Genomic DNA, 23777 nt, shown 5'->3' with positions numbered 1-23777 from the left:
GGGGGGAGCTGGAGCAGCTGGAGCAAGGAGGTAAAGAAGCCAGGCCTGTTTTAAAACAAATATTAAATTACTTCAGTAATACAAACAGATGAAGGAGGGAGGAAGGCAAGGGATTTATGACTTAAGTTGGGGGGCTGGGTCATCATCTACACTGACTTGAGAATGCAGCCCTCCAGAACTGTCACTCCTTCAAGCCACGATGCAGTTCTTGTCTCTGGCCTGGCGAGGCATCCCTGGGCGAGAGTTCCTGGGGAGCTGTGGAGATGGGGAATTGGGGGTCTCAGTTGCAGTGTCCTGAGCAGGCATTGGCCTGCACAGGTGTGGGGGCAGTGGGATGCGTTCCCCTAGGAAGAAGCCGTCGTCCTCTGAGGATTCGGAACTGGGACTGGAGGGCGAGCTGGAGCAAGATCCCGAGTCCGACCCTGATCCCAAGTCACATCGATGGTGGCGACGTCTGCCAGAGTGGCGGCGGTGATGGTGGTGGTGGTGATGGTGGGGGTGGCGGCGATGTATGGGGCCCCTGGGCGGGGGGCTGCGTGGCCTGCGGCGCTGGGCTGGGGGCACACTCAGGGACCGCCGCGGGCCTCCCTCAGACACCAAAGGGTCGCGGAAGCTGACGCGTGGGGTGCTCTGGCGACCAAAGGCACCATCTTCTGGGCGCGGGTCCGGCTGGCCGGCAGGCCCTGAGGGTGGTTCGGGGACACTGCGGAGCCCCAGCTCGGGCATGGAGTGGCGGTGAGGGGCCCCTCTCAGAAAGCGGGCAGGCTCCTCGGAGCCTGCAGCTGGAAAGAGAGATGGAGCGACTCCCTGTATCTCTCGCCCCACCCCTACCCCAGCCCAGGGGAGGCCTTTGGAAAGGGCCTTCTCTCTCCCCCATCAGGACTGGGAAAGTGGAGGCAGGCATGGGGCGGGGCAGCGAGGTGGGGAGTCCGGGAAATGTGAGGCCTGGGGCAGGTTCTGGGTGGAGGGAAGGTTGAAAGCAGGAGGAACAGGACCAGATGGATTGGTGTATGGGGTGTGGCCGGGGTGGGGGCGTGGCTTCTGGTGAAAGGGGAGTGGCATAGGCTGGAGCAGACAGGGTCTGGGATAGAATGGGGGCGGGGCCTGGGGGGCGGAGGGTGAGGGGTAGAGGGTTTGGAGGAAAGGAGCAACTTGGGCTCAAGCTGGGACAAGTTGAGGTAGGGAAAGGGCCCTGTACAGAAGTGGGGTGGAACCTGGGTTCACGTTGGGGTGTAGTTGGGGATGGAAACTAGGCCAGGAATGGTTTGGGGACGAAGCCGGGGCTGTGATGGGGGCGGGGCCAGGGATGCCACAGGTGAAGGACCTGGGCGAATCAAGGGTCGGGGACAGGGTTGAGGCGGGAGCACCGGAGTGGCTGGGCGTGGCTGGAAGGTTGGCTCACCAGGCGCTGGCTCGGTGCTGGTGCCTTTTGTGGAGGTCTCAGATACCCCCTCCACAGCAGAGAAAGAGGCTGTAGAGGCTGTGAGAGGTGTGGAGACCGTGCCTGCGCTCCAGCTGCGGCGGCCGGGCCCCGGAGCCGTGAGCTCGGACCCCAGGCTGCAGGCTCGGGAGCAGAAGATTAGGCCACGGCGTGGCAGGAAGGGGCGGCCCAAGAGGGCTCGCCCACAGCGACTACAGCAGAAGCAGCGGTCTGAGGCGTGCCAGTGCTGGCCCTCATAAGCCATCTGGCCCTGGTCCAGGCCTGCGGGGATGGACACGAGGGGGAAAACTGAGGCAGAGCCCCCAGGCATATTCCCAACCCTCCTGAATAGGGGCCCTTCTTGGGAAGAGGCAGGGAATCTGAGGCAGGGTACCCAGAGATGCCCTCTCCTCCCACCTCTCCAGAATGGGGCCCTTCCTCATCATTCTCTCCTGGAAACTGGCTGATAAATGTCTCCTCTGCCTCCCTTTCTTTCCCAGGGTGGGGGTAGACATTGGACTCCAAGATGTGGGTCAGGCTTAGACATTAAGAGGTGGCTTCAGGTGGAAGGAGAGTGAAGGTGGACCTGAAGAAGAGGCCTGGGTGGTGGCGGCAGGACACAGAAGGTAGGGCATGGCCTTGGTGGGAAGGGAGTGGGTCTTAGAGAGTAGGGTCTGGCTTAGAAGGTAGGGTTTACCTAGGCTGATGGAGGAGAGTCTTAGAGAATAGGGCATAGCTTGGAGTAGGGGCCAGGCTGAGAGGGTAGGAGGGTAGCTATGGTGGGGGGCAGGGCTAGGAATTAGAGGGCACTCTGGAGGTGGACCTAGATGTGTAGTGGTGCCTAGTGTAGGTGGGGTTTAGAAAGTATGGCATGATGGGGGGACATTGGTAATGGAATTGCAGGGAAGGGTATAGGGCTACAGTGCTGGAGCTAGACTTAAAGTATGGGGTATAACGGAAGATGGGGCCTGGAAGATGCCCCCAGGAAGAATCCTGGCGGTGGGGCTGTGACCCAGCTGTCCATCCATCCCCCATCCAGTCCCATGTGCACCCACCAATGTGCTCCCCACAGCCATCACAATACTCCGCGTGGCGGGCCTCGTAGCAGGCGCAGCAGTGGGGGCGGCTCTGACGCATGACATAGCGCTGCCCTCCCAGTGATGCTTCACACTCAAAGCAGCAGAAGTGACCCATGTGCCAGTGCCGGCCCTCGGCCTCTGTGCACTCAGGGGAGAAGATGATCTGGGGGGCAAAGGCCATCCATGGCCATCAGAAGGGCCTGCCCCTGCCCACCCTCCGTTCACACCCCTGGGCAGAGAGACACGAACCTCGTCACAGGCTTGGCAGCGCGGGCGCAGGCGTTCAGCATGGTGGCGACCACAGTAGACCTTGCCAGCATGGTAGAAGTAGATGAGGTCCACCAGCAGCTCCCGGCACGTGGAGCACACAAAGCACTGTGGGTGCCAGCAGGCACCCAGGCCTGCACGGCTGGCAAACACGGCGATGTCCCCACCTCCAATCTGCTTCCCGCACTGCCAAATGACAGGTGGATGCTGTCACCATCACCAAGATGGTAGGATGGATGGGGGTCAGCCAAGGCGTGTCACACGTGGGCCTTCCCCGTGGCCTTTGTGACAGGCCCCATCCAGGGGGTAACTTTGAGATAGGCCCTGGACGCTGCTCCTGGGGGAGACCACAGAGACAGGCCCTATTTCTCGTGGGTGGCCTTAAAGGCAAGTCTCCCCTTTAGGGGGTTGGGGAAACCATAGAGACAGGCCAGGCCGAGTTGGGGGATCTTAGCAACAGACCTCACCTAACAGTAAGATCTAAGGTTAGGCTCCACCCACCAGGGGGGCCTTAGAGATAAATCCCACCCATCACCCAGCTCTAGAGACAGGCCCTGCCACTGTGGGTTGGTTCTTAAAGACAAGTCTCAATCATAAGAGGACCAAAGAGATAGCCCACGCCCCATGTACACTGCATGGAGGGGAGAAAACTCTTTCCAGGGCCTGGCAGATGGGCCCTGTACCCCAGGGCTTGGAGCAAAGGCACCATTACTCACTGAGGCCCTCCATGGCTCACCTCCTCACAGATGGCCCCAGTGATGGTCACGGGGAAGATGCGCACGGTGCCTCGCCCCAGATTCTCCCGCTTCCGCTGCTGGCTGAAGGCTCTGAGTTCTTTCTTCTCTTCCTCTTCCAGAGCTGTGCAGTACTGTGCCTGGAGTAGTGGGGATCTTCCAGGCTCCTCCCCTGATGCCTGCCCCCAGCCTTCTTCCAAATTTCATCTATGCTCAAAAAATTTACTTCTAGGCCTTTATATAGATGGTGCTTCCTGCCTTAAATACCCACCCCTTACCTCTTCTGCCAAGGCACAGCTGTGGTTTTGCCTGTCCAGACCTGTCACCTCAGATCAGCTCACCTTTCCTCCTCTGACCCTGCCCACTTCTTTCCAGCTGCCCAGCATTTGTCCAGGCTGTGTCCCCTACCTGGCATGCCCTTCCTGTCTTCTGTCTCCTCACCTCACTGTCATGTGGGGGCAGCTGGTGCAGCAGCTGTTTGATCCTGTATTTCTCCCCGGGACTGTTGACGTAGGGGACCTTGTCCTCTGGAAGGCAGCTGAAAAATTGGTATACCTGGGAGGACATGGGGGATGGGAGAAAACAATTGAGACTAGGGGTGATGCAGTGGGATGGTGGGTCCCTACTTTTCTGAGAAAATTAAAGTCATCGTGAGGGAACTTCTATTGACCCCCTCCTCCCTACAGGCCAGATCATTTCTGCCACTTCCTAAGCATACTGAGAGTTCCCTCATGTCTTGACCCCACTTTTCCCTCCATCTGCTGCTCCACTTTTCTTTCCCCTTTATAGCAAAATTCCTTGAAGGAGTTGTGTGCATTTGCTGTCTCCACTTCCTCTCCTCCCATTCTCTCTAGACCCCACTACAGTCAGGCTTCCTCGCCCCCTCTGTCCCTGCCTCTCCTCCAAAGCTATTCCTGTCATAGTCATTGATGATATCCACATCGCTGAACTCATTGTTTAGGTCTCAGTCTTCATCCAACTTGACCCATCAGTAGCACTGGACACAGCTGGTCACTCCCTCTTCCTGGAAACACTCTGTTCCCTTAGCTTCCAGAACACCACACAGCCCTGGGTTTGTTTCCTCCTACCTTATTGGCTGCTCCTTCTCTGCCCCTGTTTTGGTTTCTCCTCAACTGGCCAACCCCTAAATGTGGGAGGGTCCTCAGGTTCAGTCCTTGGTCCTCTTGCCTCTGTCTACCTTGGGAATCGAATCCACCCTCATGGCTATAAATACCATCATGGCTAATGCCTCACAAATGCATACCTCCAGCCCTGTGACCTCTCACTTGAGTTCCAGACAACGTGACCACTCAGATGTCCAACAGGCATCTCAAACTCCAGATAGCCAAAACCAAACTTATGCTCTTAGCCCTCAAACTTGCTCCTGCCTTGGCCTGCCCCATATCAGTCAATCCATCCATCCTTGGGGTCATCTTTGACTCCTCTGTCACACCCACAAGCAAATCCTCTCAGCTCTATTTTCAAAATATAACTAGAATCTGACCACCACTCACTACTTCCACTGCCAGCGCCATCATCAGTCACTTGGACCATTGCAGTAGCCTCCCTTTCACTGATCCCCTGCTTCCACCCTCTTACAGTCCATTCTACACTCAGCAGCCAGAGGGATTCTGTTAAGTCCTAAGACAAATCACATCCCTTCTCTGCTCACAAGCCTCTTGTGTCCTCTCCCTCATTCAGAGTGGAAGTCAAAGTTCTGTCCATGGCCTCCGCCATCTCTGACCTCACCTCCAACTACTCGCCCCATTGCTTACTGTGCTCCAGATACACTGGTCTCCTCGCTGTTTCTCATACATGCCAAGCACACTCCTGCCTCAAGGCCTTTGCATTAGCTGTTTCCCTTGCCTGGATCGCTCTAACCTCAGATATCTGCATGGCTCACATCCTCACCTCCTTCAAGAAGCTCAAACATCATACACTCACAGAGGTTGACCTGGGCACCCTATTTACAATTCTAACATCTCTCTCTCTCTCTCCCCCCTCCCTCTCTTCCACTTCCCTGCTCTATTTGTTCCGTAGCCCTTACACCATCTGACGTATATTTACAGGTTTGCTTATTGGCTCTTGCTCCCTTTGGGAATACAACCTCCATGTGGGCAGATGTATTTTGTTCATTGCTGTGTTCTCAGTGCCTAGAACATTGTCTGACATGCGGTAAGTGCTCAGTGACTGTTTGTTGAATGAATCAATCAATGGAAATGTAGTGAATGAAGTGCTGGGATAAGACCTGAGGTAAGGGGAGGACAGGAGAGGGGTGAACAGGTCCTGAGGAACTGGCCCAGCGATCAATCAGGGTTCCCTGCTAGACCACAGAGGGGTCAGAAGGACATGCACAGTCTGACCACGCACCCTAGAGTTTCCCTGGAAATAGGTTCCCACTTGAGTGTGCATGTGTGTGTGTGCCCACTGGTGAGCAAGAGTGGGTGGTGGTGTTTGGTCACCTGCTCGGGCTTGAGACCAGGGGGCACCCAGGCATACTCCTCCGAGGCACAGCCGGAGTCGTCGTCAGAGATGGAGTGGCGCTGGAAGTCTGAGATTAGCCGACACATGATGCGTTCCAGGTCCACAGGCACTGCGTGCACGGCGTGCTCCTCCCGTGGGCATTTGCAGTGCTGGCAGATCTTTCTGAGGGGACCGGGATGGGGGGTCAGCTCCTAAGGGATGGCCCACTTGGACCTCTTGGCAGCCCAAGGAAGTCCAACTGAGGGCCAGAGACGTTCAGATTATCACCAGCAAAAGACTCCGAGCCAGACAGGGGCCTGGGGGCGGTGCTGAGCGGAGGTGGGGCTGTGAGCCAGACTACTGTCGGGAGTTGGCCGGGGCTGTGAGGGGCAGAGCGGCCAGCTGGGGGCAGGGCTGTGAGCTGGGAGTGGGGCTGCGGGGCCTGGGCCGAGGATGTGAAGGGGTGGTGGGGCTGTGGCAGGTCTCAAGGCCATCCCCTGACTTTCAGCACTGGGACTTGGGTCACACTCTCCCGGCAACGGGCCTGAGTAGGGGTGGGGCTCTGAGTCTGAGATTGGAGTTATAAATCTAGGGGTTTCCCCTCATGACTTTGGACGTGGTGGGGGAACTTTCCCTAGGGGTGGGCTCTAGCTTGTGCTGAGGCGCTGAGCCTGAGTGAGTAGGGCTCTGACTGTGGTATTTTATGGGACGTTTTGGGTACAGGGCTCCACTAGGATAGGACCTGGGTCTGGGAGGGGAGTTCTGAGCCCCAGAAGGGGGCTGGAGGTCAGTGGGCGGTTCTTAGAGCCCGGGACGGAGGATCTCCCTAGAGATGGGACTCAGAAACTTGGAGCACATTTCTGGGGGCGGGGCTGTGTAGTAGGCGGAGCTCTCCTGGGAACTGGACAATTGGGAATGAGTCAGGGGCGGGGCTCTGGACCTGAGCTTTCTCTAAGACCTGGCTCAAGCCTAGGGGCGTGGCCTAAGTTGGGGGGGTTCCCCTAAGGGCAGGTTCCCATAAGGGCAGGACCCTGACGAAGACAAGGTCCTGGGATGGTCACCTACCTCCAGCCATGCAGCAGGAAGCCGGGGCACTGCTCCCTGCAGGAGTTGCAGGGCTGGCCTCGGTCTGGGTCCTCTGCTTCTTGAGGCTGTAGTGGGAGGGGGCAGACGCGGGACCCGGCGAGGTGCGCGCGGGCGGGGAGGGAGAGAGAAGTCAACGCCCGCCTCTCCACTCCGAGGCCGGCAACCACACGCCGGGGCATGTCCCACCAGGGCAACGCCGGGCAGGCTGGGACAGAGTCCAGAGCGCGGGGGAGGGGGACACAACCGAGGTAGAGGCGGGGGAGCTGAGGCCACCTCCCTGTATGCCGCCCCTTTCAGGGAATTCCCCTCCCCGGGCCAGCACTGGACTCCCCTCACCCAACCTCGACACCTCCCCACCAGCCTCTGACTCCTCTAGGCCTCAAAACACCTCCCCCTGAACTCAGAGTACTCTCCCCACCAAAGCAGAGCCCCTAATCTGGGTGTCTCCTCTCAGGCCTCATCTCGGCCCCTTCTCCACTCAGGAAGCCAGCAGCACTCCAGTTCCACAGGGTAGGAATCTGAGACCCCGTCCTTACTTGGGATCCCCACGTGAGCCCTGCTCCTCTTTTCAGAAGCTCAAGAGCCCATCCCCCAAACCCTGGCTTCACCTTTTCATACCCAAGGAACTGAGACCCTCCTCCAGGATCTCAGGAGGCCCTTGAGCCATTCAGAAACCCACACCCCAAGAAGCCTTGGCCCTTACCCCTCATATCCTAGGGCTATTCACTCTTCTGGACCACCAAACGCAGACCCCACCCAGACAGCCCCTCCAAGGGAAGAGAGAGACCCTCCCATCTAGGAAGTCAAAAGCTTCCTGGCTCAAGTGGAAGCCTGGAAGCCCTCTCCTCACAAATCCCAACCACTCGACTCTCAGTATTAGGGCACCCCAGGAATGTAGGGCCTCACTCCTCAGTTCACCTTCCGCCGAGGTACAGGAAGAGGTCCCTTTTCTCATAAGCTCAGGAGGCCCCTGCTCAATCTAGGACTCCAGGACCCAATCTTTTGGCTCTCAGAATCCCCTCCCATAATTCACCGGAGAGGGGAGTGCACCAGGTCCCCGGGGTGCTGATAAAGGTGTGCGGAAAGGTGATTAGGGAGCAAGGGCCACCACGTTCCTTCATCCACATACTTCCAGCAGTCCCAGGCCCTCCGGTTTGGGAACCCTGAGGATGGGGATTCCCAGATCCTCTGGGAGCGCCTCCTCGCTATCCCTATCCCCTGCTCCCTCTCCCGGGCCTCAGTTTACCCTGACCCCCACCGCTGCCCTGAGTCTCGCTCACCGCGCGCCCTGAGCGGCGCCTCCGGGACCCACGCGCGAACATGGCGCGCCCAGGCAGGGTCAAGCCGGGCCGGGTCAGGCGAATGGAATCCTTGTGGCCGTCTGGCCACCGCGCATCCGGCAGGGGAGCTCTCGGTTCCGTAAACCTGACACCGGCGTAGGAGGAGCGCGCCCAGCGGGGTCCGCCCCTGGGCCTGTTGTCTCTCCCGGGCCAAGGCGCCCCCTGCCTAGAGGTGAGGGGCGCGCAGCCCAGGAACGCCGTGCGCGAAAGCTTCCTTGCACTCCTGCCTGGGCGGGAGCTGGGCCTCAGAAAACACGGGCCCCAGAGCCCCCAGGGTTCCACATGGTCTCTCACAGGACATTCTAGGCCTTGAGGGCTCTGTAGTGGAGGACTGGGAACTTGGAAGTGGCGACCTGACCGCAAGGAGTGTGCGCTACAGTACTTGTACTGACGCTTTGTGTGATTTATCTTGGATGTTTATTTGGGGGATGGGTTAAAGCCACCTCTTGGCCCCCTCCCCACTGGTGATGTTCTGAGGGTCTCTTTCCCCCGGACGAATGCTGCAAGAATGGTCCCAAGCCCCATCGCAGCCCCAGCTGGTGCTCCCTCACCCCATCAGAGAGCTCGATCTTATGTCCCCGCCCCACGTCCCTGTTCTCATCCGTTTTCAGAGCCAGAGGGGGTTAAAGTTACCGGCCAGGTTCCGAGGCCCTCTTCCCTGTTCGCTCCCCATCTTTACAGGCCCAGCTGCGATGCCCCCTAAGTCCCGAGAAATAGATTTTCAAGCCTTCCCTCCCCTGCTCTCACTTTTCTCTCTCCAGTGATTCTTTCCCTGAGCTCATTCCCTGAGCTAGGAGTCTCTCCGCGCTCTCAGGCTTCGCTATGCCTCGGGGCTGGGAGGAGGGGGTCCCCGGCACACAGCCAGAACTCCGGTGCCCGGCCAGGGTCTCTAATTAGGCACCGCGGTGGCGGCGGTCAGCCGGGCCCTTCATCGTGGGCGCCGGGGACTTCACCCCCCATCCCCACCGCGCCCCATTACGCACATCCTGGTCACTTCCCGCCCCTCCCTGCCCCAGGGAGGAGCCTGAGACAGGTTATAGGGAGTGAATGAAAGAACTAACGAGTCACCTTGGTGCCCCGCCTCCCGGCCTTGCAGCCTAGTCGGTCTCCCGGTTCTCCAGCTGGACCAGAGACAAGGAAATAGAGAGACATCAGGGTCTGAAGAATGCGAGGCGGGTGGCTAGAGGGAAGTCTCCCTTTGAACCGTTTGGGGATTCAAGGACAGGGCTCCACAGGGGCTGGGAAGGGGCATGGCTAAGGGACCAGAATTAGAACCGAACCCTAGAAAGACTGGGCATTCGGTAGCCAGTAGTGGGGCAGTTGTCAGGGCTACTCAGAGAGTGACTTAGAATGATCGGCAGGCGAGAGGCTTCACAGAGGATAGGGCTCAGCAAAACACTGTTGGAGGGGCCGAAAATGGTGGGGTGACTCGAACGGTGTCCAGCAGGTCAGAGGCGGAGCTTCCTCTCGCCTCCTCTTCCCCATCTTTCTCTCCCCCCTCCAAAAAGACACACTGAGAAGTAAGAGCCGTGTGGACTAGGTGGTTGAGGAGTTTATTTAGGGGAGAAGAATTAATCATATTTTTTCCTTCTCGGGGATGGAGTCTTCAAACAATACCGAAGGGCATGGGAAAGGGTGGGGGTCTGGAGAGGAGGGGGAGGGGCCACAGCCAGACAAAATGGCAACACACAAGCACAGGCACTACCGACGTCACAGACACAGCAGAGGGTGCAGGATAGGGGCTCCAGACCGGGCCTCCAACCACTCCGGGACGGATGGGGATGTGGAGGGAGGGAGGAGGCCGGGGGGGGGTGGAGAAGGGTAGGTCGGCCCCACAGACCCTTTGGCTCTGTCCTCTGATTGCCTAGCTGTCCCATCTCGGGGTAGGCAAGGGTGTGGGGGGTGCCTCTCTCTGGATCCCACCCCTTACCCTCCAAGTCTTATCTCTCAGCTCTTCCCAGGCCTCCTCAGTCCCCAGCCTTGGCCAAGGATATTCCCCCCTACCCCTAACGAAACCCATCCCTCAGCTCCTAACCAAGCCTCTCACCTCGCCCTCCCCACTGCCAAGCCCAACCACTTTAAAACACATTTTCTTCACTGCTCCTTTGCGGGGCCGGGGCTGCTCCTTCAGAAACCACCATGCACGCCCCACTCTAAGTCCTGAACTGTCTAGAACATGGACCACGACCTCACTCCAAGTTTGGCCCATTCCTGAACTCCACTTCTTGCCTTGCCCAAGGTCGGCCCCCTTTAGAATCAAACTCTGTCTCTCGGAGTGTTCAAAGCCACACCCCTTCCATAGATTCTGGTCCCAATCCAAGGCCCGCCCACTCTGGGGCCTCACCCACAGCCTGCTTCAAGCCCCACCCCTTCTAGAACCACGCCCTTAGCGTTTTTCCAAACCAAGTGTCCAGGTCCCAAGTCACACTCCTTCCGTAGAACCCTGTCCTACTCCAACCCCTGCCCACTGTGGGCCCACCCGCTGCCTCACCCAAAGCTCCACCCCTTCTAGGACCACACCTTCAGCTTCCTTCTAAGCCCCATTCTAGAATGCTGTAGGGCACCCTTCTTCTTCAGACTCCAGATCCAGTATGTCTGGAACCCAACCCCTCTGCTTACTAGCCCTGTTCATTCTAGAGGTCCTCTCCAAGACCACCTTGGGTCCCAAGCTCCCCCAGCCTCTGCCTTTCTCCTCTCTTCAGAGTTGCATTTTCCCTAATGGCCCCTGTTCAGGCATTGCTAGAGGAATCAAGGCCCGAGTTGGGAGGAGGGGAGGGAGAGAGGGGAGAGCCTGAACTCACACCCACCCTCCCCACACAGCCTTCTGTCTCCTCCCTGTCCCCCTTACAGAGCCCCCCAACCTCAGGGCACAGGGCCAGGGAACAGAGAGGGGCCAAAGGATGAAGGGGAAGGGGTAGGGGTAAGAGAGGGGCCCATGCAAGATCGGGTCCCTAATGCATAAGGGGAGTGGAGTGGGGGCAGGGCTCAGACAGATAAATAGATATTTATATATTATATATATATATATATATATAAACAGCAAAGACAGTTAAGGGTCTCCTGGTTTGAGGGGTGGAGACCTGGGGTGTAGGGATGGGAACGGGGGGCAGTCCTTCTCCTGAGCTCTTGCCTACCAACGGGGTCCTCCCGGGCTGCACTGACCTGTGGAGACAAAAGATACAAAAGGAGAGGGGGTCCAGACACAGGTGGTGCCTTTAGGGAAGGGCTGGGCTGCTATGCCTCTGCCCTGGCTTCACCCACTACCTGCCATGACCTTTTTTCCTTCCTTCTTCCTTCACTTATAGTCTTGGGGTCAGCTTCATCCCAGCTGCCCCTGCTGGGAAGATATACCTTGCCTTCACTAGATTAGGTACCAAAGAAAGTATGGTTTCCCCTTCTCCCAATCCAAAAAAGTCTGTTAACAGGTACTGTACTCCTCATTGGTGGTAAACTATATTGAGCAGAGCAAAGATCCTTATCTTTGTGGAGCTTACATTGTAGCAAGGGAGAAAGACTTAAACAATTACCATGATGTATAAATAAGTTATCTAGTATGACATAAGGTGATAATAAGTGAAATGGAAAAACAAAAAGTAGACTGGGGCGAGGGGGATTAGGAGTGACAGTAGGGGAAGAAAGGTTGCTGTAGTAAGTAGGTAGTCAGAGAAGACCTCATTGAAGAAGTGACATTGGAATAAAGACTTAAGGAGGTGAGGGAATGAGCCACGCAGATAACTGGAGGGAAGAGCATTCCGGGTAGGGAGCGCAGCCAGTGCAAAGGCCCTGGGGTGGGACCACATCTAGTGTGTTTGAGGAACAGCAAGGAGATCAGTGGGGCTTCAGTGGAGTGAGCAAGTGAGAATGGTAGGAGGTGATGTCCGAGAGGTAGGTAATGGGGTCACATAGGAGCTTGTAGACAAGGTTGTGAGGACTTCAGCTTTGACTCTGGATAAGGTATAAATCAACTGGAGATTTTAAGCAGAGAAGAAGAGTAAAATGATAGTAAAATGTCTCATGCTGTGTTGTTTCTTTTATTTCCTCAATAAATGTTTCTTACCATTAGTAGTGCTCTAGGTGATGTGTCTATAGCATAAATTAGTCATGGTCACATCCCCTAGTCTAGTAGAAGAGACAGTCAATAAACATATAAACTAATAATTACAGACTGTGATAAAGAAAAGCACAGGGAGAGGTAAGAAAAGGGACTTGTAAGGAGTTGGCCAGGTAAGGTTATCAGTGTGCGTGGGTGTGAAACTCCAGGGGGAAAGCAAGTACCAAGACTGTGAAGTTGCACTGTGCCTGGTACGTTGATGTGGCCAGTGTGGCTGGAACAGAGTGCGGGGGAGTGGTTGGAGGTGAGAGGTCAGAGGAGTGAAGGGTGGGGCTAGATTGTGTAGGGCCTCGTGGGTCATAGTTTTGGCTTTGGCTTTTAATCTGAGTGAGATGGGAGCCCCGGTAGAGCTCTGAGCTCTGAGCATAGGAGGGTCGTGGAGTGATTTAGGATTTAACAGGATCGTTTCCCACGCCATGAGCAGAATATAATGGGAATGGGGGTGGAAACCAGTGAAGAGGTCCAGGGGGACAGTGGGAAGATTATGGATATATTTTGAAGGTAGAGCCAACAGGAATTTTTAGTGAATTAGATATGGGATGCCTGATAAACTCCTCCCTGCCCTTTCCATCCTGGCCAAGTGCCAGAAGCTACCTCCACCCATGTGTTGCCACCTCCTTGCCTTTCCCCTCTAACGCCATCAGCCTGCCTCTACTCCCCGTCTTCCCCCCTCACATTTGAGGGAAACCTCGCTTCTCTTTTGAGGCCCAACAAGAAGGCCGGCAAGACTTTCCAATGCGCCCCCCACCCCCACCCCGCCCCGCTCCGCCCGGGCCCTTTTCTTCTTTGAAATTCCACACTACCTCCCTCGCCTCCAGGGTTGCGGAGAGGTGGCGGATCTGTCACCTCCTTCGGATTAGTGATCTTGTCTGACCTTCATGATCCAAGCCCGTTTACCCTCATCATCTATTGGCCTTATCATAACGTATTGGATAAGACCCACCTCTTCTTCCCTCCAAGGCTCCTGCGCCCAGCGGATTTCCCACTACGCAAGTCCTCCTGTTATTCCCTACTTTCATTGGTTGCTCTGCCCACTTCTCTCTCCCCTCCCTTCCCTCAGAGCAGCACTTCTACCTCTCTCTCATTGGCTTTTCATTCTGCCTATTTTCAAACACCACTCTTCTGCTCTCCACCATTGGCTAGTTTTTCGCCCCCAGCACGTAGCTCCGCCTCTCTATTGGCTCCTTCAAATTCCCATCCTTACCTGTCTGGCCAGTGTCCTACTCCTATTGGTTCACTAACCCGCCCATGAAAGGATCATGAACCCTCCTTGGCCGCCCCGCCTGTCTGTCACTCACCAGACTACATCTGATTGGAGAAGGAGGTGGGCGCACCCTGAGGGCCATAGCCTTGCTGCCCGTAGTCGCCCTGAGGCCCGTAGCCACCGCCACCGCCACCGGCGGGCTGCCCGTAGTCAGGCTGATAGCCGCCCTGGGGCCCGTAGGAGTCCTGGGGCCCGTACCCGCCGGGGCCCTGCCCGTAGCCTGCCTCGCCGTAGGCATCCCCGGGCGCCGGTTGCTTCTCGGGGGCGCCGGGAGGAGCGCGCAGGAATGGGGCGGCCCAGCCTGTCTCCTTGAACACGAACCACAGGTTGCCGACCCAGAGCACCAGGTTCAGGAAGCCAAACACCTGCGGGGAGACAAAGCTCGGCTGTTGTCCTGCGCCCATTGCCCTGGCGGCCCCGGGGAACATCGAGGCCGCTTGCGTTGGGCTTGGATTCGCGGGCCCCGGGATAGTGGTGGTTTCCGAGACCCTGACCCTCCGAGTCCCAGCGCATGAATGTCAATGTGCACAAAAATCACCTTGGTGGGGAGGGGGGCGTGGGGCGTGTTAGAATTCAGATTCCCGGGGATGTTGAGATATATCAGTATTGCATATATGTGTTTATGTATTTGCATATGTACACGTTTATACATGTACAAAATATAGTAAACCTAATTTTGTAATATATAGTAAAATGCTAAGCATAAATTTTTATTAAATACGTAGATATACCGCTAATGGATGCATATATACACATACATATGTATATACAAATATATGTATAAATACCCATGTATAAAGTACATAAATATACGCTTTTATATTAAAACAAATATATACATTTGTATAAATATATACAATGTAATTCAGTTTGGGGACGGAAAGTAATATTTCCACTTTACAGCTGAGGAAACTGAGGTGCACAGAGGCTTAGTGGCTTAGATCTTAGATCTGTCGTAGCCAGCAATTGACAAAAAAAGAGTTGGAATCTGAGGATCAGTAACACTTGTATACGACTTACCATGTGCCAGGCCCTTTTCTAAGCACTTTGTATGTTATTAGTTCACTACTTAACTTTGGAGCAGGACCTCTTATTTTCAATTTATATGCTCAAACTGAGGCCTGAGAAGCTGAGTAACTAGTTTCAGGTCCTAGAGCTTGCAAGTGGCAGAGCTCGGATTTGAGCTCAGTCTGACTCTGGCCAGTAGGGGGCGTCCATACGGGAAACATTTCAAGTTATTCTTTCATTTTGCATATAAGGAAACAGGTCCCAAGAGGGTACTTACTGAGTTGCCAGAGATTCTACATGACTAGGCTGAGCCTGTGATCCAGGTCTCCCAAACCTAACTGGACAGAAGATCTCACGTTCCCCTTTTGGGGACAGTCTGTGGTGTCACAGTGGTTACAATTGCTATCTCATCCTACAAGGCTCTGTTCTTGGCATGCCTCCTCCAGGGAGCCCTCTTGGATTTCCTCTGAATTCTCCTCTCATTCTCTCTCTCCACCACTCCCCATGCCAGACTAAGTTTCCCAGCCACCCTCCCCAGCTGGCCCAGCCAGCTTCCCAGGGCTTACCACCGAGGTGTTGAGGCCAGAGGTCACAGGGTCCCTCAGCTCCTTGCATGTATTCCCCGTCTGGTGGCAGACAGGCATCCCCTTGATAATGTTCTCTGGGTCCGTGGCCATCTTCACATCTGACAGCCCCTTGGCCCAGGCCGACGAGCTAACCAGCCACATGAAGGCGAACACTGCCGTGGCCAGAAAGTCCTAGGCCGGGCAGGGGGGAGGGAGATGGCACCATGAGTGGGCTGCTTCATGCTGGGCTGTGGGGCCTCCTCAGATCACAGGCTTTCTTGGGAGGGGCGTCTCCCAGAAGAGGCTTGTCTCTCCCCTGCCTTTCCAGCTCTTGAAGCCCCCAACACTCACTTGAAGGTGGCCCTCCTAGCTTGGGCTTGTCTGTGCATGTATGTGTATGTGACAGAGGGTGTGGGAGTGTGACTGTGGTATGTGGTGTGTGTGTGTGTGCGTGTGTGTGTGTGTGTGTGTGTGATTCTGTGAGATGGTTGCCAAGTCTGTGGAAAGTAGTGTGTCTTTCCACTTTTATCTGAATGTGGGAATTTGTGTCATTTTGTGTCTGGGATGAGGGTGTATGAGTACAGCTGTGTAGGAATCAGTGTGTCTGTGTGGTGTGATGACAAGCATGATTGTCACAATGAACCTCTGTGTGCTGCTTTCTTTCATCTAGACTGTAGGGTTTTGTGAGAGGTGGCAAGTTTCCAGGTGTCTGGGATTCTGTGTGGGCTGTGGGTGTGTCCCTGTCACTCTGATTCGGTGTCTCTGATGCTCATAGCAGCAGCAGCAGTAATGTGTGCGGCTGTTATCAGGGCCGCTTGCATGTGGGCCTGTCTGGGATTTGACGTGGCCTCTGAACATGGCTGTGTCTCTAAGGCTCCATGTCCCCTGGCCCCTGTATGCATACGAATGGCTGTGGGAACTCACCAGCATGGGCCCTTTGTTGTTCTCTCGGTACTTGTTCTGCAGGAAGATGTAGGTAGCCAGAGCCCCCATGGAGTAGAGGAAGGCAAATACGGCCACGGTGACAAAGAATTCAGCCGATGAGGAGTAGTCCCCCACGAGGAAGATATTTTTAGGGTCCCCTTGGCAGGTGGGTGCCTCAAAGTACACTTGGTACAGCCTGTGGAGAGAGGTGGGCAGGTGTGGCCCAGGCCCTAAGAACTCCCTCCCCTCCCCCCTGCCCAGTCATGGGTGTCCCCCAGATTCTGACAAGGTCCCAGGAAGAGGAGGAAATAACCATTCACGAGCACCTACTGTGTACCAGTCACATTTCATTGATTGCTGAGAGCATGCTGGTGAAATAGGTATTACTCAGCCCTCACTCCAACCTAGGTACTTTGGCCCCTTGGTTATTCATAGAACATACCAGGCACCCTCCCACCCTAGGATTTTTGCACTGGAATGCTCTTCTCCTTCAAGCTTTGCTCCACTAGTCACCTTCTCAGTGAGGTCTTCCCTGATCTATTTAATTAAATCTAACCATTCCCTCCCAGCACTCCTTAGCCCCCTTCTTTGCTCCATTTTCTCTGTAGCTGTGATACCCCAGCTGACATACCATGTATTTTACTTTTTTCCTTGTTTTTTCTTGTAACTACAAGAGGGCAGGGCTTTTTCCTTTGTTTTGTTCAGTGTTGTACCCTTAAGGCCTGGAACAGTGCTGCCACATAGTAGGCGCTCAATAAATGTTTATTAAATGAAGTATATGGAGGCAGAAACAGAGGCTCCGAGAAACGCATTAACTTGCCTAAAGTCACACAGCTTGTATAGGAATGACAGAGTTGGAATCTGAACCTTGTGTTTTTCCCCTTACGTCATGTTGACTCTTCTCCCCACCTCACTTCAGGTCCCCAAGAGAAAAACAAATGTGTACATAGCAGAGGAGAGCCCAGGGACTATAAAATAGGAGGAGACAGACAGAAAGACAGGAGGGTAGAAGGGATGCTGGAACAGGATTCGTGTATGTGAGGTGTGGGCGGGGGTGGGGGGGAGCTGTAGACTGGGAAGGCATGTGAGGCTAAGGCCTTTCCTATGGTGTGATGGAAGAGGGGTCATAAGGAGGAACGTGGGTGGAGAGAAAGAGCAGGGTGAAGTCCCAGAGCTCTGGCCTCAGGTTGGGGGGCAGGATCCAAATGGTGCCAGTGCCCTTGTATAGCAAAGGCCCTAAGGGAAGGGCTTACACTTATTGATCACCTCCATTTTACATAATTTTACATAATTTCTTCACTTAATGACCCTCCCCCACAATTCTCTAAAGCAGGCATTATTATACCTGTTTTACAGATGAACAAACCGAAGCTCTGCAAGGCTAAGTTACTTGCACAGGGCTGCATGGCTGCTAAATGATGGAGCTAGGAGTTGGAGCTGGGTTTAAGTTTCTGGGTTTCTAGGGGGAATGAGGGGTCTTTGGGGGGGATTATTGGGGCAGTGGCAGGGTTGGTCAGGGGGACACAGGGCAAAGATTTTTTTCCCCTGGGAGGCTTGGGGGTGAAGGGCAGATCCTCAGCACCCGAGGTCCTAGACATGGGAGGAGTTGGGGTGTCCACAGATTTTTCTGGTCTTCTAGATCCCCAAAGGGCCTGCTCTCAGCAGTATCCCATGCTGCAGCTCCCACTCCTTCCCCAAACTCTCTTGGCTTCTGTGAACTGGTGGATCCCTGGTTGTCATCCCCCCCTTCCCCAGCCTCTCAGACCACGCCTCCCTGGTACCCCCTTTTCTTTTGATTATTGCTCAGGCCCTGCGCTGGCCTATCTTCTCTTCAGTCTTGCCTCTCACCCTGGGTGATCCCCTGAGCCTACATTTACCCTTAGTGCTCAAAAATCCCTAATTTCCAACTCAATCCCTGATCTCTTTCCTGAGTCCTTTAAACTTATTTATTTTCCTTATTTTAACAAACACTTATGGAGCGCTTCTTGTGTGCCTGGCACCGTGCTAAGCATTTTACAAATATTAATTCATTTAATATTTATCATAACCCTGTAAGGTGGGTATTATTATCCCCTTTCACAGATGAAGAAATGGAGACCCAGAGCAGTTATGTGATTTGTCCTAGTAGTGGAGGAGCCTCAGGAGCCTCTATTGAAATTGTGTCTGTGGGTCTCTGTCTTCCCATTCCTAGGAGGTAAGCCTCCCCATGAGTGCAGCAACCTTGCCTGCTTGTGCTCACTCTTGTGTACCTAGCACCCGGCACACGGTATGAGCTCAATAACTCTCAGAACTGTTTAATTTGGCTTAATCCTTCCCCATGGCTAAGCAGCACCCCCTCATTATTCTTTATCATAAAACCCTGCATGAAGATGCCCTCCTTGGATTTCTCCCAATCTGCAATTATCCTCTTTAGTCATTTGTTTATTTGTTATAATGTTGGCTCCATGAGGGTAGGGAGCTTGGTCTGTTTTGTTCACTGTTATATCCCCAGCACTTTCAGCAGTACCTGACATACAATAGGTTCTGAAAAACTGTGTATGGGATGAACGAATGGGAATTAAATAATAATATTGGCTAACATTAATTGAGCACCTACTGCCTTAAGGATATATATATGTGTGCATATATATATATATATATATATATAATTTTGAATCTTGTTTATTGCCAGTCTCCTGCCCCTCCTCTTCACTAGAACACAGCCAGAGGGCAACAGCCTATGCCTGTCTTGGTCACCACGTGTCCTAGATGTCCAGAGGAGTGCCAGGCACAAGGTAGGTGCTCAGTGCATGCGCAGTGATCTGAGTGGGTGTGGTCTCCCGAGGTTGGGGCTGGGCAGGAGCCGCTGGGGAGGAGGTGTTGGCCGGTCCCACCCCCCACCCCCATCCCAGGTCTGTCAGGATCCCAGGGGTGGGCTAGTGTGGGGGCACACCTGAAGGGGTACTCGAATTCGACCTCGATGTTGAGGTCACTCTTGGTCTTGTTGGCACAGTCCACACTCAGCTGGAGCTCCCCACTGTAACTGCCGCATGTGGCAAAGGCGAAGATGGCAAAGACCTTGGGCAGCAGGGATGGGGATGGCCACGGTGAGCCTGTGTGCACGTGGGATGGGGCTGCCCTCCTCTGGACAGATGGGGCCCAGCATAGGCAGCAGCAGATGGACTGGTCCCCACCCCCACCCCCTAATCAGGGCTCAGCGAGGCCCAAGGACAAGCTGATTAGAGGGGTGTGGCTATCTCTTCCAGTCTTTCTCCCAGTGTCTCTCTTGGTTTCTACCTCTCAATAATGCTCTGATTCCCCTTATTCTGTCTCAGTCTATTTCTGTCTCTGTCTTTGTCTCTCTCTGTATTCTGCCTGTCTCTGTTGTTCTCTGTGTCTGTTTCCCTCGGTATCTCTCTGTCTCTGTTTCTCAATATGTCTTTGTCTTTCTCAGATGTCTCTGTCTCTCTGTATCTCTGTTTCTCTCTCTGCCTCTCTAGTATCTATGTGTGTCTCTTTCTGCCTCTTCTCTCTCTCTCTCTGAATGTTTGTGTGTGTGTGTGTGTGTCTTTCTGTTTCTTGGTCTGTCTGTTTCTATCTCCCTGCTCTGTCTCTGACATTATCTCTATGGTGCTCTCTCTGTCTCCCTCCTGCCTCTCCTTCTGTTTATCGGTTTCTCCTTTTCTCTTTTCCCGGAGGGTCTCTTCTTCTCCCTCTGTCTCTTTCTCTCCCCCACCGCATTTCTCTTCCTCTCTTCCTGTGTCTGTTTCTCTTTGCATCTCTGTTCTCTGTGCATCTTTCTCTGTCTCCCTTTTCTTTGTCTCTTTCTGTTTGTTTCTCTCCCATCTCCATATCACTTTTTTCCTGGTATTTCCATCTCTGTCTCCATCATTCCCAATCTCCCATTCTCTCTGTCTCCTTCACTGTCTCTGGGTTTCTCTGGCTTTTCGTCTCTCCCTGCAGCAACCAGCTTCAGTCTCCACCTCCCCTGCCCCTCTCTCACCTCAGGAGAGGAAGTAGGACGTCGCAATCTTCCACTTGAGAATGGGGGTACCCTTGGCCTTATGTGGCGTCACATCACAGCCCATCTGTTCTCTGGCCCCAACCCCCTGGGACTTCACCCAGGAGCCCAATTCCCCCACCCCCTTCTGCCCCCCCACCCATCCATCCCTCCCTCCTTATCCCTACTCCATCCCTGCTCTTCCAGACCCCACTACCTCCCTCTTTCTCCCCACAGCCCAGACCACACTCACCCATTGCAGCACCTTCACAAAGCCGAGGGGCTCCTTGACTACCCGGAACTGACCCCCGGCCACCAGCTGAGGAGAGAAACGGTGGGGAGGGGTGGGGTTGTTGGGGATGGAGAGGGAGGTGGGGGACAAGGCCACCAGGCAATGACCCCTGGGGATAAGGCATGTGATCTCTGGGAGGGAGTGACGTTTGGAGAGGCGGTGAAAAGGAGAAAGTGACACTTTGGGGAAGGTGTGAGCTCAGGGTCTCTGAGAGAAGGTCCCCGGGGTTCAGGGCTGGTGGGGACGTCTGGGGAGATGGTGAGATAGATGGCAGAGGGCATCAGGGGTGAGTAAGATGGGGATGGAGTCAGGACTAGTTAGGGAAGGGGAGAAGGTCTGAAAAGGTAAAGGTGAGTCAGATGGTGAAGGGGATCGGGTGGAGAGAGTGAGGAAGGAGTTGGGGTTCATTAGGGTGGGGGAAGGGGTCTTGGATGGTGAAGGTGAGTCATAACAGGGAGGGAGTCGGGTTTGCTAGGGTGGGGGAGGGATCTGCAGCGGTAAAGGTGAGTCAGATGACGGTGGTGGGGTGTCTGAGGTGATGAGGATGGGGAGGGGTTAGTCCTGGTTAGAGATGGGCGAGGTTCTGAGGTGGTGAAGAAGAGTTCGATGGCAGAGAGGGTCTGGACTGATTTGATTAAGGTGGAGGAGGGCTAGGACATGGCTTCACTGCATATGTGCTGGGGGAAGGGGGACTAGGGGTTTGGGAGAAGCGAAACTGATCGTCCCCCTTGGTCTGCTCTGGGGGAAGAGGTGGTCGTCTATCAGGGTACCATCTCTGTTTGGAAGGGGCAGGTGTCAGCCCTCCCCTTCACCCCCGCCCCCACGCCTTCTGTCGCTCTATTTCCTAGCTCATCTGCAGCACCCCCCATCTTCCTTCTACTCTCCCCTCCCCTCCCTCCTTGCCCATACCCTGGCTCCAAGACCCCTTCTTCCTTCCCGGTCGCCCGTAAGGAACTGGCTTCTGGCGGCCCCCGCTGCGGCAGTGAGGACGGCCCTCGCTGCGGCAAAGGGCGCACTCCTTCTTTTCTCCACCTCCCCTTTCCTCCCCTCGCCTGCCGCAGACCCCAGCCCCAGCGCCGGGGACCGGGTGTCCGCTGCTAGGATTCTGGCCACCATCTCTTAGAGTCGGCGGATTCGCAGCGACCCCGGCGAGGAGGCCGGCCAGCGGCGGGCTCTGTCCGCGGTGCTGGAACGCGTACCTGATTCACCACGTCCATGTCGGCCAGCAGCAGCATCAGCAATGCGGGGGGCGGGAGGCGCCTGCTAGCAAGGGCGGGCGCTGGGCGCGGAGGGGGCGGTGCGCGATCGTCGGAACAGCCCAGGGGGCCGCAGCTCCGCCCCTCGCGCCCCCGCCTCGCTCGCCGCGCGCGCCTGCGCACAGCGGCCGTGTCTAAACCTCGCAGGCAGCCATTCCAGTCCAGAGGCTGCAGAGGCTGGAACCGTGAAAATGCTTTCAGAAGGTCGTTATCTCTGAAAACACAGCTAGAGATCTGGGGAGGTGGGCCGTTGGGTCCTACAGTAGGACAATTTGCCAGGCCGTTTGCTGAACTGTTGAATGTGTTCACTTATTTAAGCCTTAGAACATCCCTACGTGGTAGGGACTATTCGCCCCATTTTTACTGGTGAGGAAAATTAGTCCCCAGAGAGGTTAAGCGACTTATACAAGGTCGCCCAGCTAGTTATTGGCAGTGCCCAAAGTCCCTGCAATTTAAACATGGTTCAGGGTCTTGAGGGTTTCTTCTCATCTGCATTTTAAGCACTTAAAAAAAAACAACCCTCCCCCTCCAACCATTTCCCGTATTTCGCTCTTCCTTAGTCAAAGTGTTGCCTACTCCAACTCTCAACTTTTTACGTCCTGTTTATTCCTTAGTCCTCTCTTAATTGGACTATGCCTCCTTCATGCTACTAAAACTAGGCCCACCAAGGTCAATGGCAATTGCCATGTGGCAAAATCCAATGGATAAATACAGCTGGAATTTAAGATGCTCAACCTCACTCATACTAAAAGGAATGCCTATAAAAGCTACTAAGACACTGTTTTTCATCTTTGAGGGTGGTGAATATAAAGAAGTTTGATAATGCTCAGTATTAGCAGTTGGCCAGAAACAAGTATTCTCATACATTGCCAGTGGAAGTTAAATTGGTATAACTTCTGTAGAGGGTAATTTGGCAAAATGTAGCAAACTAATAAGTCCATATATGTGGCTCAGCGTTTACATTTCTAGGAATTTGTCTTACAGAGAGATTCAAACATGTGCTAAAAGAAGTATGTATAAGATAATACACTGCAGCACTGTTTGTAAAGTGTGGACACTCCCCAAATGCTCATTACTGGTGGCCTGTTTAAAAAAACTCAGGTAGAGCCGCAAAATGGAGTACTATGTAGCTGTCATTACTCATAATATGGAGCTGTGTAATGATAGCCAAGATACTTAGTTAAGTAAGAAATGCAAGATGCCAAATTATGTGGGAATTGTGTACAAATAGAAGGGAAGCATTATATCAATTATAGAGAGAACAGCTAACATTTTAAATTGTGGCTGTTCTGTGAGCTTCCCATATATCACTCATTTAAATCCTCACAACAGGGACTTCCCTGGTGGCAGAGTGGTTAAGAATCCACCTGCCAAAGCAGAGGACACGGGTTCGATCCCTGGTCTGGGAAGATCCCACATGCCACAGAGCAAGTAAGCCCATGAGCCACAACTACTGAGCCCATGTGCCACAACTACTGAAGCCTGTGCGCCTAGAGCCTGTGCTCCTCAACAAGAGAAGACACCACAATGAAAAGCCTGTGCAGTACAATGAAGAGTAGCCCCCGCTCTCCGCAACTAGAGAAAGCCCACATGCAGCAACGGAGACCCAATGCAGCCATCACTCACTCAATCAATCAATCCTCACAACAGCCCTATGAGTCAGGTACTACTACTATCCTCATTTTATAGCTGACTAAACTAAGGTGCAGAGAGCTGAAGGAATTTTCCTAAGGTCACACAGTTGGTAGGTGGTAGAACTAAGATTTGAACAGGTGGTAAGTGGTGGAACTAGGATTTGAACCCAGGAAGTTTGGCTCCAGCACCTGTTACTCTTAGCCACTGTGCTAACTTATCAGTACGGCATCCTATAACTATATAAAAGATATTTGATACAACGGGTTGCCTCCAGAGAGAAGGGAAACTTTCACTTTACACCCCTTTGTACTTTTGAACTTCGAACCATCTGAATGTATACCTATGTTTTTTTG

The 23777-nt window shown here is 54.3% G+C and overlaps 2 protein-coding genes across 2 annotated transcripts; both read right to left on the bottom strand.

Moving 5' to 3' along the window:
• Positions 1 to 24: 24 nt before the first annotated feature.
• Positions 25 to 8436, bottom strand: PRICKLE3 (prickle planar cell polarity protein 3). The gene is made up of 9 exons (XM_030846730.2): positions 8330 to 8436; positions 7029 to 7114; positions 5963 to 6146; positions 3942 to 4055; positions 3503 to 3640; positions 2749 to 2952; positions 2476 to 2662; positions 1403 to 1702; positions 25 to 782 (listed from the first exon to the last, which is right to left on the bottom strand). Exons 1-9 carry the CDS (start codon positions 8369 to 8371, stop codon positions 190 to 192), a joined length of 1848 nt encoding a protein of 615 aa, XP_030702590.1. The 5' UTR covers positions 8372 to 8436; the 3' UTR covers positions 25 to 189.
• A 1485-nt stretch (positions 8437 to 9921) lies between these two features.
• On the bottom strand, positions 9922 to 21822 carry SYP (synaptophysin). The gene is made up of 7 exons (XM_030846738.2): positions 21733 to 21822; positions 20495 to 20560; positions 19195 to 19319; positions 16263 to 16458; positions 15339 to 15530; positions 13799 to 14129; positions 9922 to 11551 (listed from the first exon to the last, which is right to left on the bottom strand). Exons 1-6 carry the CDS (start codon positions 21766 to 21768, stop codon positions 13803 to 13805), a joined length of 942 nt encoding a protein of 313 aa, XP_030702598.2. The 5' UTR covers positions 21769 to 21822; the 3' UTR covers positions 9922 to 11551; positions 13799 to 13802.
• Positions 21823 to 23777: the final 1955 nt, after the last annotated feature.

The sequence above is a fragment of the Globicephala melas genome, chromosome X, assembly GCF_963455315.2.
Source record: "Globicephala melas chromosome X, mGloMel1.2, whole genome shotgun sequence".
NCBI lineage: Eukaryota > Metazoa > Chordata > Mammalia > Artiodactyla > Delphinidae > Globicephala > Globicephala melas.
This window is presented reverse-complemented; position numbering and strand designations above follow the sequence as displayed.

What these genes read in the sequence shown, in the direction of transcription:
- PRICKLE3 (XM_030846730.2), bottom strand. Translation starts at nt 8,371, where the DNA reads ATGTTCGCGCGTGGGTCCCGGAGGCGCCGCTCAGGGCGCGCG. An exon ending in GGCGCCGCTCAGGGCGCGCG is followed by an intron (nt 7,115 to 8,329) that starts GTGAGCGAGACT and finishes CTCCCACTACAG; the next exon opens with CCTCAAGAAGCAGAGGACCC. An exon ending in TGCCCCCACATGACAGTGAG is followed by an intron (nt 3,641 to 3,941) that starts GTGAGGAGACAG and finishes CCACTACTCCAG; the next exon opens with GCACAGTACTGCACAGCTCT.
- SYP (XM_030846738.2), bottom strand. Translation starts at nt 21,768, where the DNA reads ATGCTGCTGCTGGCCGACATGGACGTGGTGAATCAG. An exon ending in ACATGGACGTGGTGAATCAG is followed by an intron (nt 20,561 to 21,732) that starts GTACGCGTTCCA and finishes TTCTCTCCTCAG; the next exon opens with CTGGTGGCCGGGGGTCAGTT. An exon ending in ACAACAAAGGGCCCATGCTG is followed by an intron (nt 15,531 to 16,262) that starts GTGAGTTCCCAC and finishes TGCCCGGCCTAG; the next exon opens with GACTTTCTGGCCACGGCAGT.